The sequence below is a fragment of the Dipodomys merriami genome, unplaced genomic scaffold (assembly GCF_024711535.1).
Source record: "Dipodomys merriami isolate MVZ:Mamm:240054 unplaced genomic scaffold, mDipMer1.0.p SCAF_12, whole genome shotgun sequence".
Lineage (NCBI taxonomy): Eukaryota > Metazoa > Chordata > Mammalia > Rodentia > Heteromyidae > Dipodomys > Dipodomys merriami.
The window spans coordinates 17245177-17260136 of NW_027202493.1; the positions used below are offsets into that span (position 1 = coordinate 17245177).

General features: G+C 35.7%; 1 protein-coding gene across 3 annotated transcripts in view; it reads right to left on the bottom strand.

Moving 5' to 3' along the window:
* The window catches only part of Msr1 (macrophage scavenger receptor 1), a 64600-nt gene extending 49928 nt beyond the window's left edge, over positions 1 to 14672 (bottom strand). For all 3 annotated transcript variants that reach the window (XM_070016292.1, XM_070016293.1, XM_070016294.1), the window contains exons 1-3: positions 14584 to 14672; positions 10211 to 10317; positions 7503 to 7616 (exon numbers count right to left, since the gene is read on the bottom strand). In XM_070016292.1, the coding sequence (XP_069872393.1) occupies positions 7503 to 7616; positions 10211 to 10313 (217 nt within the window). In that variant the 5' untranslated portion in view covers positions 10314 to 10317; positions 14584 to 14672. The remainder of the gene's footprint in view (positions 1 to 7502; positions 7617 to 10210; positions 10318 to 14583) is intronic.
* Positions 14673 to 14960: the final 288 nt, after the last annotated feature.

Consider the following 14960-nt stretch of genomic DNA (forward strand, 5'->3'; position numbering starts at 1 on the left):
TTATACACAAGGGAATCATATACTTTTTCACCAGAAAGAATGATATTATACCATTTATAAGAAAATAGAAAGACTTGGAAAAAATTATATTAAGCAAAATAAGCCAAACCTGAACAAACAGACTACATGTCTTCCCTCATTTTTGGTAACTAGAATGTGCCTATGTATCTACACATGGGTTGTCAAAACACAATGGATGTTAAAAGGCAAAAAATATACTGAGACATGATAAGTTATATAGGTCTCTGGACATTCACACAGTGAGACCAAAGAATATTCTTAGAAGAGGATCACAAGATTCAATAATGATTTGCATATGGTCATACAAAATAATATTTATCTAAATGAACTCCAAGAAATGGAAACAAGAGGGACTGGGAAGATGGCTCAGTGGTAGAGTGCTTGCCTTGCATGCATGAGGCCCTGGGTTCGATTCCCCAGCACCACATAAGCAAAAAGAAAAAAAAAGCCGGAAGTGGCGCTGTGGCTCAAATGGTAGAGCGCTAGCCTTGAGCTGAAGAGCTGAGGGACAGTGCCCAGGCCCAGAGTTCAGCCCCAGGACTGACAAAAAAACAAAGAAGAAGAAGAAGAAGAAATGGAAACAACTGGGTATTTTCTTCTTTGTTGCTGTTTTTGTGTTCTGTTTTTTGTAGTGTTTGTATGTCTTTGGGAGGGTAATGCAGGGACAGAAAGGATGGGGAAAAGGGTGAACAAATGCAGCTGTGATACTCGCTAAACTATGTTGAGAATGAAGTATACAACTTGTGGATGGGCAGAGAGGAAAAAACTTGGAGAGAGCAAGAGAAGAGGTAATTCAAAAAGGAACATATGTGTTACCTTACTTATGTAACTGTAATTCCTCTACACATCACTTTAACAAAAACAATGTGCATATGTGTGTATGCGTGTGTATGTATTTTTACATTACCATGAATTTTGATGTATGGTTTAAAATCTTACTTTTGGTTGAACTTTTTATCAAATATGGTTCTGTGTCCATTACGGTAATTTTATTATAAAATGAATACTGGATATGTACAATATAATATATTAGACAAGTTAATATATTAACTATGAGCCTGACACTTGGCAGACCAGTAATCTTCCATTTGATCCACAAACACAGATCTTTTTGCTTTCATTTTTTTTAAATTGAATTTCACATTTATGCTTTGGGAAAGCTACAATGTGATGCTCTGTTTTTAATTTTCCATATAATTGGAAGTTATATTAGACATAATATGTAATACATATTATACAATTTATTACAAATATTTAATATTAAATTTAATTATACAAGTATGAATTAATATAAATTTCAAGTATACGTTATTTGAATATAATATATAAAGTGATAATATATAAAAGGTGATATACTTTTATACAAATGTATTCTAAACATATATTTATATATTGTTATTATATTATAATGGTTAATATATCTATTTAAATATATACTATATATTATAATTTTTAATTCAATGCTATATAACAAATATTTTATAATTTTAGTTAATAACATTAAACAAAAATAATTTGATAATTAAATCATGTTCTACTTATGAAGATAACAGATTTATTGAACAAATCCTACACATTGTCTATTTCTGTTCATTAATAATATATACAATTTGATATAACAATCTTGTGATGATGAATTATTTCCTGAAGGAAACTATTTAGTGGTTTTAGGGGAAAATACTGATCTGTGGCTACATGTTTCCAAATGGGCATATGTTCTCCAAACAATCTAATTATCCTTCCAAAATGATTTAAGGCAATATGCCCTAGAGTGTTTTTTTTCAAAAGAACAGAAAAAAATACACAAACATTAAATTTGAATAAAACTAATGCACAGTCATAATCTTACAAGATGAAGAAAATATTAAACATCATTTTATTACTGATCTCTAGTAGTTAATGTACCTCTATATTAATACTGCATCCATATCTATATATGTATGTATGCATATATATAGTTCACATTCTTATTTATTAAATGCATTAGATTTTCCACATGTGGTAATTATGGACCAATAAAGAATGCCTTTGTATGCACTAAAAATGACATATACACATCTATACCTGAGTCTACTGTTCTGTGTTACAAAAATGATATTTGAGATTGCCAGTTATACAGACCTTTGTGGATTAAATACGTTAAGACAGGAAAAAACAGTTTTTCTGCTAAATGAGAGCAAGCTGCTTGATATCAGACTCTGGCGCGATTCTACACAAGTTACACAACCTCTTCTTTCTCAGGTCTCCTCAAAGATATAAAATATCAACCTCAACAGAGATTAAGCATAGGTGAAATAAAACATAATCTTATAGTGGACAAATAGGCATATATGAAAACTATTTAACCACAAGGTACTTTCCAGAAGAAAGATGGGTTAGTTGTGTTTGTTCAATATTTCTGAATTTACCAAGAAGTTGACCATAAAAATATATTTCTTCATCACGCTAAATTGAGTATGAAGAATAAGTTTGACAGCTTAATTGATGCATTAACCAATTCTAAGATTTACATATTAGTCTGAGTACAAGTAGTTCAAGCTTTAATTTTTGCTACTCGGGAGGTAGAGAGCAGGAGGCTGAGAGTTCAAGAACAGCATTGGCAAAAACTTTACGAGATCCCATCACAACTGTCAGCTAGGCACATTGAATTGCACTTGTATATCCAGCTCCTCAGGAGGCTAAGACTGAGAGGACCATCATCCAGTTTTCCCAGGCATAAACATAAGACCCTGTTAGATAAATACAGCAAAGTATATGGCAATGCGGATAAAGTGGGAGAGAGACTGCCTAACCAGCACAAAACCCTGATTTCAAACTCTAGTACCATCACCTACTTTGTGCACGGTAACTCTGGGAAGAAAACTGGAAATCAATTTCAACTTTTATTATAAATAATGTGTGTGTGTGTGCGTGTGTGTACACATGCATGTGCTTGCTCTCGAGCACGCACACGCTAGTCTTGGAACTCGAACTCAAGGCCTGCGTACTGTCCTTGAGCTTTACTTTATTCTAGGCTAGCATTCTATCACTTGAGCCATAGCTTTACTTCCAATTTTTTGGTGGTTAATTGGACATAAGAATCTCATAGACTATCCTGTGTAGGCTGGCTTCAACTCACAATGCTCAGGTCTCAGCCTCTTAGCTAAGCATGAGCCACCAGGGCCCAGCATATGGACAATTTTCTAAAAATATTTCAAAATTCTTCCTTTAGATTTTTCATTTTATGATGATTACTCTGTTACCTAGAGTCAGGACTCTAGGTTGCAGAATAGGACTACTTGAGTAGAAAGTCTAGCTCTGTCTCTTGTAAGGTGTAACAATGATGAGTTAATTAATGAGTCCATGCTTCTGCTTTGCTATTAGTATAATTGGAATACTAAGTTTCATAGTTTCATTGCTTTTATTTTGGATTCAACATCTGTGTCCTAAGCATCTCCAGACTTGATACTAATTAACCATGCAGAAATAATATTGTGTAGCATAAAAGTTTTCTGGAGTTGAATCTAATCTTAGCTTTTTTTTCTACATATAGTAACTCAACAATATAATTTTATTTCACTGAGAACAAGTATTATTTTGCAGGGATAAAATAAATGTTTTTCACAGCAAGCTAACACCTTATTGGAAAAAGATATGAACAATGCTTTTAATCTGACAAAATAAAGAACATTTGAAATAAAAGGCTACATTTTGGTTTTTATATTTAAAAACACAACTTTGTTTTTTGACCCTGAACAAAAATAAGTTAAATCTGGCTTTCTTTTTCCATTAAATTTTCTTTTCTTTTCTTGTAATGATGTTATACAGAGGGGTTACAGTTACATACGTAAGATAATGAGCACATTTGCACATTGTGACTCCCTCCCTCATTTTCTCCCACTTTCCCTATCCCCCCCTTAAGTTGTAAAGCTCATTTCCATCATAGTGTCTTGTGAGTATCTTTTTTTTTAATTTAATTTTATTTTATTTGTGAACATACTGTACAGAGGAGTTACAATTACATGGGCAGGATAATGCGTACATTTCTTACCAAGCATTGCAGCCTCCTCCTTTGTTTGTTGTGGGGCTTGAACTCTGGGCTTGGGCGCTGTCCCTGTGCTCTTCAGCTCAAGGCAAGTGCTCTACTGCTTGAGCCACAACGACACTTGTGGTTTTCTAGAGGTTTATTGGAGATAAGAGTCTCAAGGACTTTCTGGCCTAGGCTGGCTTTGAATGGTGATCCTCAGATCTCAGCCTCCTGAGTAGCTAGGGTTACAGGCATGAGCCACCAGCGCCCGACTTTGTATCATTGTTGTATTGATTCACCCTTTGTCTTTTGTCTTACCATTTTGTTATTCCCCTCCCCTTCCCCAAATCAGATGTATGTATGACCATGTAAAAGGATGCTAATTGAAATGAACTCCAAGATATGGAGCCAAGAGGGTTTTTTCTTTGTTTCTCTGTTTTTGTTTTTGTTTCTTAATGTACTGTGTAAAGTTCTTTTTCATTCTTTCCTTCCTTCCTTCCTTCCTTCCTTCCTTCCTTCCTTCCTTCCTTCCTTCCTTCCTTCCTTCCTTCCTTCCTCTCTTTCTCTTCCTTCCTTTCTCTCTTTCTCTTCCTTCTTCTTCTTTCTTTCTTTCTTTCTTTTCTTCTTTCCTTCCTTTCTTCCCTCCCTCCTTCCTTCCTTCCTTCCTTCTTTCTTTCTTTCTTTCTTTTTTTTCTTTCTATCTTTCTTTGTTTTCCCTCTATTTTATCCCTATTTTAAACTGTTTTTGATTTCAGTACCTTCTGTCTTTTATATATGTTTAAATTCTACTTTCTTTAACAATAATTAACCCTGAGCCAGGCTTCCACCTGTAATCCTAGTTCCTCAGGAGGCTGAGATCTGAGGATTGTGGTTTGAAGCCAGCCTCAGCAGGAATATCCATGAGACATTTGTCTCCAATAAGCTACCCAGAAAAGGCCAAAAAGTGGTGCGGTGGCTCAAAGTGGTAGAGTGGTAGCCTTCAGCCTCTATATTTCTAAATTTATCAATAACTTCGAGATAAGTGTATTTCTTTATCACACAGTAAATTCAGTATGAGGAAAAAGTTTGACGGCTTACTTCATGCATTAATCAATTTTAATATTCACATATTAGTCTGAGTACAAGTGACAGTGCCCAGGCCTTGAGTTCAAGCCCCAGAACTAGTGCATGTGTGCGTGCACACCTACACACACACACACACACACACACACAGATTAACACTAGTCAGGTGTGGTGTTTAACACCTGTAATCCCAGTGTTGAAAAGGTAACACAGGTGATTCGGGTATGGAGGTCACAGTCAGCCTGGGTTACATAGAAAGACCCTCAAATTCCCATAACCTTAACTTGGGCTGTGGATGTAGCTCAGTGGTATAGCACTTGCCTAGCCTGCCTACATGAAGCTCTGTGCTCAATCCCCAGCACAAGGGGGAAAAAAAAAGAAAAGTAGGGTTTAACTCTTTATCAGATACTCAGGTAGAGAATGCAGAGTTCGTTTCTTTCCTTTTTATTGGTGAGATGACAGTTTGTGACTTTTCTATTTCGTATTTGAGAGAAGATACTTTATTACGTATGCAAAGACCTAGGGAGAAGCTTATATTTGATTCTACAGATCATGTTTATTCTTTTATGTTGGTGATAGCTCTTCCATTCTTAAATTTATGTTGTTTTGAGTAAAGAATTTTTAGTGTGTCAGTAGGGATTTATACACATCCGCTCTAGATTGTATCTATTTTCCTGGGACAGCATTCTGCTGCTCAGCTCTGACAAAGCGTTGCCAGCTTTGTAAAGAAGAGGTACTCTATGAAGTCAACTGCAGAATTCAGGAAACATTTTTCAAAATATTAGATACCCTAAATTTAATTCCCTTTTGTGGTACAATATTTTACTTCACCTATTACTTCATGTGCTCCAAAATAAGAACTTCCATCTTTCTAATGATGCATTGTATAACTTGGCTAACTCATAATGGTATATAGCTAATGTTTTCAACCAAATAGGTATTTCAGACTACAGATAAACACATTTGGCTATTTAGTACATAGATGTCCCTGATGAATCTGGAAGGTCATTCACTAATGCCAGATAGATATATTGGAACCTCTTTTCTTTAGAAGGCTGTATGTGCTTTTTTCTTTAATTGTTAGGGTAGGATTTAGCTTTTGTTTGTTTTTAATGTCTTAGAAAGGAATACACATTTCCCCAGAGAAAATACTCCATTGGACACAACTATAACACTTCCATCTAGGTGGTTGTTTTGTTTTTACTGGCCAATCATATTTCATTATAAAATCTCAATTACATTTGAAGACAGTGAGCCAGGGAGGTGTAGATGTCATAACTGTGACTCCATTACTGAAGAGTCTCTATATTCCTGCATTGATAATGAGTATAATGATACTGTCTGTTCAGAGGATAATTGCAAAGGTGAATTAAGATAATATGTTTAAAGTTTATAGCCTTATGCTTAAAAATAGAAAATGCTACAACAATGATAGCTATAAATGACAATGGTTCTTCTCATTGTCCTTTCCTCTAGTGGAATTTTGAACCTGTTTTGGAATACTACCTTAGATCATCTCTTAAGAAAAGATGTTTGGTCTTGTGTTTGGTATTTTCTTATTAGGTAGATTATTATACACAGAAAAGTATATGTTATTCCATCCTTGTTTGTTGATGAAATATATTGCCAGACAATTTATCATCTACAGAGAAGAGAATCACAAGGTACATAAATTGAAATGTCTATTAGGATCCATCAAATCCCTAAAAATTACTCCATAGAATAACATTTACATATATACTTCAGGTATATGTAAGCCATAAACCACTATGGAAACCTTCGTATCTATCCCCAGAGAAATATATGTTTGGAGAACATCACAATGAACAGAACTAGCATATTTGATTTCTTTCCTTTGAGAAGATTCCATCATGTTACTTTTTGATACTTTTAAGTAATGGTAAATGAGATATTTGGACAAGTAAGCTGGAAGAATATTAATGAGGGACAGGTCATTCTTCTACATCGTAGAGGAATGCTGTCAGGATGTCAGTAGCTCAAAATAGCTACTCAGATGGCTTATTTGAAAACTGAAGTTTGAAGCTAACCCAGGATGACAAATCCTTGAGTCTCTACCCTCAATTAACTAACAATAAAACAGGACTGGAGGTGTGGCCCAAGTGGAAAAGCACTCTCTATAGCATGAAATGTTGAGCAACAGCATGAGGCTCTGGTTTAAAGCCTCACTATAAGCACCCACAAAATCCTGCTCCCCCCAGGGGCTGGGGGTTTAGCCCAGCGGAAGGGCGCCCGCCTGGCGTGCCCAAGGCCCTGGGTTCGGTTCTCAGCCCTAGTTTAAAATAAAAATAAAAAATAAAAAAAAATCCTGCTACCCCCAGTAAAAAAGCAACATGAATTCCCCTGTTTCGATCTCACAATACTTAGTTTACCTGATTGCTAAGTTTCAACATACCTGCCATTATTCCCATGATAGGTATGAGGATCCCAAACACAAGGAGATAGAGGGTAATTAGTGCGGCTTTGAAGCACTTCAGCTTCTCCTGAAGAGTAGGGCCATTTTTAAGTTCTAAAAAGTAAAACAAAATCCCAACTATTGTTTGTAAACTTACTTTTATTATGTGACTCTATGAACATTTGATTTAAGGGAATTAGTAATTTTAAATATTAATACATATGTAATTATAATTATTTATTCTATGTATTTTACTTGGAAATATGTTGTCTGCAAATAAAATTCTCAAAGAACTATACAATAATGATTTTTTTCATATTTTCAAACCAGATCAGAGAAATATTTATTTTCAAGGATTTTACTAGGCAAAAGTAGTACTGTTTACCAATTCCATCTTGTTTCATAGTTGGCTATCTTTTACAATTTGAAAATGACAAAGTTATTTTAAAAATCAATCAAATGAAATGATTTACTCTTTGACTTAACTGTGGAATAAAGGAAGCCTACCGTAACATTATTCTTGAGCATATTAACAACTATAAGCTCTAGTCTTATGTATTTCATGGAACTGTGTTTAATATAATAAGATGTGAATTGTGGTAGAAATATAGTGATACTGAAGTATCAGACTTTTCTCTGATTAGGTTAATAAAACATACATTACAACTTTCTTCTCCATGGACATTTCTTTCATTGTTCAATAAAAAGCAATCATTTTGCTTTCTGTTCAAAGAACTTCTAAGTTAAATACAAAATTTGAAATACTGTTCAAGAATGTTTTAAGAGAAACTGAAATGAAAACAGGAAAACATTGTTAAAAGTAGCATAGATCAAAAGAGAAAAGATGGAAGAAAATAGAAAAAACAACCTTTAATACAAATAAAATATCTCACAGATTGATTAAGCCTAAAACTTGTTACAATCATAATTTATTATTATAAGCTCTGTTGTTTTACCTTGATTAATATATCTATCTTAGCAGTAGCTTGTTCAAACTTAGGGCTTTGTGATTGCTAGGTACACTGTACTCTTAGTGAACTCCTCCATCCCCTTTTGCCCTATGTTACTTTTATTTTTTTTGTCAGTCCTGGGGCTTGAACTCTGGGACTGGGCGCTGTCCCTCATCTCTTCAGCTCAAGGCGAGCACTCCACCACTTGAGCCACAGCACCACTTCCGGTTTTCTGGTGGTTAATTGGATATAAGAGTCTCGTGGACACTCCTGCCCAGGCTGGCTTTGAACCGTGATCCTCAGATCTCAGCCTCCTGAGTAGCTAGGATTACAGGTGTGAGCCACCAGTGCTCAGCTTTTATCTTACCTTTTAGATACTGTCTGGCCAGGCCAATCTAGAACTGTAATCCTGCTATTTATGCTTGTCACATAGCTGAGATTTAAAATACACTGTTTCCTATTGTGCCTAGCTTGTTTTTTTAGATGGAGGGTCTCACTAACTTACTGGGCTTGACTAACCACCCTCTTGATATCTGTTTTCCAAGTAGCTGGGATTATAGGAATGTGGCACTACATCTGGTTCTCTGTGTACTCTACCTCTTAGGTAACTCACAATTTTTCAAAGTTTTCCCCCTGCTTCCAATGTCCTCTCTTCCCACTACCTTTGTTTATTAGCTCTTGTCATTACTTTTTTAAATGTGTACCTCAATGCATCACACCCTCCCCTCCATTACAGGACACACATATCCACTATGTCCTAGGGTTGAGGTCTAGACTCTAGACCCCAAGAATAAGAATTCATGCTCTTTGACTTTGACCATTTAGTTTTGTGTATGCTGCTCATTGTAACTGACATGTCTCTCTGACACCTGTTGGACATAGGTATTGTCCTTCAAAGTTTAGCAGAATTACAAGCAATTCTGTCCTGATACCTTAATCCATCCTATCCAGACATGGCTGGTTATTGCTTCTTTTGAATTTCTGTCATAACCTATACAATCATCCATTTCATCTGCTGTGCATTGAATTGCATCTCCCAAAAAGATATACTGAAGGCCTAATCCCAGATAGATATGTAGCTGGTTTTTGTGGGAAAGAAGATCTTTGAAGGTTGTACCTCAAATGCAACAATGGGATGTACAAGATGCTATGTTGAAAAAGAAACTATAATTTAGGCAGGAGGGAGGAGTGTAGTTGTGGAGATGGGAGGGAAGTGATGGTAGGAGAAAAACAAAGGAGTAGACAACAATGCTTGATAAGAAATTACTTTGCTCATGTAACTGTAACCCCTCCTCTGTACAGTATTCTCACAATAAAAACCTTATTAAAAAGAAAAAAGCCATTATGAAAATATCCTTCATTAGAAAGATTCTATTTAGGATCTACCTGTAAGTTAAAATGAGGTCATATGGATGGGCACTAATCTGGTGACTTGGATCACCAGATGTGTAGAAGGAGGATGAGTTAAGTGTTTTGTAGGTACAAGCCAAGGTAGACCAAGAATTGCCAAATGCCATTTGAAGCTCCATAGGAACATGTAAGGATTTGTTCCTATACCCATAAATGAGTGGGTAGCATTCTGAACACCTTGATTTCAGACTTTGAATCTTTCAGAAATGTGAGAGAAAAAAGTCACAATCTTTTAAAGTAACTAACCTCCCATCCTTAGGCACTTTCTTCCTCCCCTACTAACACCACACACACACACACACACACACACACACACACACACACACACACACACACACACACACTTACTGGGAGAGAGCAAAGCTCTCATTGAGCGAGCATCAAATTTCACAGATTCTGAACAGCTGTCAGTGTCCTCCAGTTGGTCATGAAATAGATTCTGATGTTCCATGCTTCTGTCAAGCACATGGAAAAATATGAATTCCACATGAAATGGCTGCAGTCTTTTTATATAGTGTTTCAAATAGAAATATATAATTGAAATTCAACTTTAGCAAAGAAATGATCATAATGAATGAAATTTATGCATGCATCATATATAGTAATATACTAACCTTAATTATACATTACATGTTAATATGAAAGGACAGATGTATAAGAAACCTATTCATGGGTCTTTCTCTACACAAATGTGTATCTGTGTATGTCGATGTGTTTCTTTGAGAGTAAGGAAAGAAAACAATGAATAAATGAAAGGAAGCAGATAAAGAAAGGAGATAGAGGGGCTGGGAAGGTGGCTCAGTGGTAGAGTGCTTGCCTTGCATGCATAAGGCCCTGGGTTCGATTCCTCAGCACCACATAAGCAGAAAAAGCCAGAAGTGGCGCTGTGGCTCAAGTGGTAGAGTGCTAGCCTTGAGCTGAAGAGCTGAGGGACAGCGCCCAGGCCCAGAGTTCAGGCCCACGACCGGACCCAAAAAAAAAAAAGAAAGAAAGAAAGGAGATAGATAGATTGATAGAGGGAGAGAGGGACAGAGAGAGAGAGAGAGAGAGAGAGAGAGAGAGAGAGAGAGAGAGAGAGAGAGAGAGAGAGAGAGAGAGAGAGAGAGAGAGAGAGAGAGATTTCTAATGAATCCCAAACATACTGATCTTCTTTGTCCCTCATTTGTTCATCCCCCATATCCAATCCCCATAGAGTCTCTCCAGTGACCCTTTCCAATGATCAGATGATGTCTTCCTGCTCACATCCCTTGAGTGAATTTCCATCTCACATAGGGTCTAACCAGAATCTTCTCAATAGTCATCATGTTTATTGAGCCTCATATTTAAAATTAAAATCTATTCATTTTGCTTCCTTGAAGACCAAAAGGGAAACACCATCTCTAACTCAGACTCAGCTTCGTCTAGGACCTCAAACTATCCCAAATGGCAGAGGCAAGCTAGCAAGCCTGCCACAAAGGGATACCAGCTGGCTGTTTTGTAAGCCACTTCATTTCTCACAGTATCTGCCAATATCACATGCAATAGATTGAATGCTCAGTTCCTGAGATTGGCCATTCTGACATTAGATGCCATGCCCAAGCCAATTATACCTCTACTTCTGACTGCTCCAATATCTTTAAGTTGGGCTCCCCGAAACATGTACAGATTTGGTTAATGTGTTTGAAAGGTTCATAGAACTCAGAAAACACATCTAACAGTTTACTGTCATGGACATTACAAAGAATTTCAAATGTGCAGCTGCATGAAGAGATACATAAGGTGAAGCATGGAAGGGAAGGAGGTCTGTCACCTTTTAAGAACCTCCTTCTACGCAGATCGCCACAAGCTCTGTCCTTGGTTTTTATGATGGCTGCACTGCATAGATAATATCTAGGAAAGTGAGTGGAGAATCCTGTTTGTTCTTTCTGTTTGTGTGCTGTCTACAGCAATCCTACAACCAGAGTATTCAGTAAGACCCCTCTGAAACACAGAGGTACTAATGACCCTCAAGATCAGAGTTTTCATGGTATGCTTGAGCTATGAATGAGAAAACATGATCAGAACCCTAAAATAAGTAACAGTATATTTCTCCTTTCCTTTCCTGGCTTAATTTTCTTTTCAAAATTTATCATCACCTAGCACTGCACAGATAATTTTTGTCTTTTCTGTTGTCTGTTTTATTCATTCAACTTAGGTCCATGAAATGACCTTTTTGTCTCTTGATTTCGTGACAAGAGAGTTCCTGACATTTCAAAAATGTTACATATGTCATGCATTACATAAAATATCAGGGCTGGGAAAGTGGCTCATTGGTAGAGTGCTTGCCTTGTATGCATGAGGCCCTGGGATCGATTCCTCAGCACCACATAAGCAGAAAAAAAAAACCGGAAGTGGCGCTGTGGCTCACATGGTAGAGCACTAGCCTTGAGCTGAAGAGCTGAAGGACAATGCCCAGACCCAGAGTTCAGGCCCCACGACTGGACCCCCCCAAAAAAATAACATAAAGTAAAATAAAATAACAAATATTTTATATATTTATATCTAAGATATATGGGAATGCAGCTCAGTGGTAGAACATTTGCCTAGATTGTGTAAGAAACTGAGTTCCATCCTCAGTGTCACACACACAAAAGAACTCCAACTTAATATTTAAAAGAAAATTATGGTCAGGTACCAGTGGCTCACAAATATCAAGGAACCCAGGAGGCTGAAATCCATGGTTTGAAGCTAGGCTTGGCAGAAAAAAAAACTTCCATCTCAAAAATAACTAACAAAGCCAGGTGCTGGTGGCTCACACCTGTAATCCTAGCTACTCAGAAGGCTGAGATCTGATGATTGCTGTTCAAAGCCAGCCTAGGCAGGAAAGTCCCTGAGACTCTTATTTATCTCCAATAAACCACCAGAAAACTGGAAGTGGCACTGTGGTTCAAGGGACAGGACAGTAGGAGAAAAACAAATGAGGGGGTAACAATGCTCCACAAGAAATGTTCTCATTACCTTACTCATGTAACTATGACCCCTCTGTACATCATCTTTACAATAAAATAAAATTTAAAAAATCAGGCTGGAGTTATGACTCAGGTTGTAAAGTGCCTGCCTGGAAAAATTCATATTTAACTACCATGAAAAAAAAATTTAATCTTGTTACTAATTAGAAGATAACATGTTTTCCCTGAATGGTGTGTAACTAGTAAACTGAAACAAAAAGCTGTCACCATCAATGTCTCCACTTTGCTTCAAAGGCACTTATTATTAATATTGCCAGATTATTCCATTTCTATTTTGCTCATTAATTATCAGTTGTAGCATAAAAATATAGCATGTATACTCCTGAGACTTGTTAGCAGCCAGGAAGCAATTCAGGAGAGTCAAATGTGATTTTAAATACAGCTTCAAAATCAGGAGAAAAAGCTAACTTCATGTAAGGGTACTTTTCCCACAAAATGTCAATGCCCTGTTAAAGAATTGTGAAATCTTTTCTGTAAATAGTCTATTAAAAATATGTTCTGTGAGAAGTGAAACATATCTTTGCAATATCAGCTTTTTATGATATAGTTGAAAGTTCATATAAGCAACAACAGGATAACAATAATAAAATAATTTTCACATTAGTATGTTTGGAACCACATGCTTTATTTTCTTGTTTTTATGATAAAAACATTATCAGAATATTAAGATGAGATAATATTCAATTTTTGACACTATGCCATTCTAATGCAAGAGAAATGTTTTCATTTTCATATGAAATCTGAATCTTTGTGCACATTATAGGTGTCAGATTAAGATGTACAAATTAAGATGCCACAAATCTGTTGATAATTCAGCCTTATTATAGAAAAATATACATTTAGGATAATTTACATTTTGAAATGCAAAGCAAAAAATGTTTTAAATATTTTGGCCTCTAGTCTCTTACCACTTTAAAAAATGGGACCGATTTGTGAGAATAGAAATTTTAACCCAGATTCCATTATTTAGCTATGTGATCTTAGACAAATATTTTAACTTCTCTGAATTACAGTTTTCTATGTAGCATATCAATTTAAAGAATTACTTTGACAAAATAATTTTTGTAAATTGCCTGGAAGTGAATCTACTATTTTTAAATTTCATTTTCTAATATGGGCTTTTCATATTTTATCCTAATAATAGCTATGTAAGCTATGTAGCAGTAGTTTCTTGATTTTACAGCTCAGAAACTAAGACCTAAAAAAGATTAAGAAACTAGTTAGTGTTACCTATCAGAACGTGGGAGAATCAATATTGATTCCAGAAGACTGTATTGGATTCTTTATATTCTTTCTTCTTATCTAGTTCAATGATATACATATTTCAGACACCTAGTCAATATTCATAATATGTGCAAGTAATAAGAGCTATTATGCAAAGGCCAAAAATGTCACATAAAAACAAAGGAAAGGAGTCTAACTAAAATGTGTTAAATAAGACTGAATAAAATCAATATTTTAAACAAAGCATGCATAATCACATGAAAAAAAACTGCTTGAGAGTTCAAACTCCAAGCTACCATATTTCATGCATATTTATACACACACACTAGCATTCTGCCGCTCGTGGAAACAGCAGAACTGAAATTAGAAAATTATTAGTGATCTAATAAAATATTCTACTAGAATGTATATATTTAACACCTCTCTGTCTCACAGAGACTCATACAGAGTCACAAACAGTCAACAGAAGCAACTATAGAAAACAATTAAAATAAACTTTTCTTAGTTTACCGTTAGCTGTGAAGAAGGCAGCACTGATTTGTCCACTTCCCTCTCTTCAGAGTGGAAGCCGAAAATTTCTGTCTCATAGTATTTCAGCATCTAATCCATGAAGAAAGGAAATGACACACTTGCATGTTGAAAAAAAATCTTCCTTAGCAATGGGCTCCAGGAGCACTCTTCTCAATGCACATGTTTGCAAAATCTATATTTGTCTGATAACTTATTCCTCTTTCCACATAAGCTATTGAATGAAAGAGAGTAAAAAGAAGTAAAAAGAACAGGACACATAATGAATAGTATATCCATCTTTTCCTTTTAATAAGTTATGCTTGCCTTTTACAATTCTCCATTTCCCATTATTGCTTCATTTACTTTGTATAGTGTTG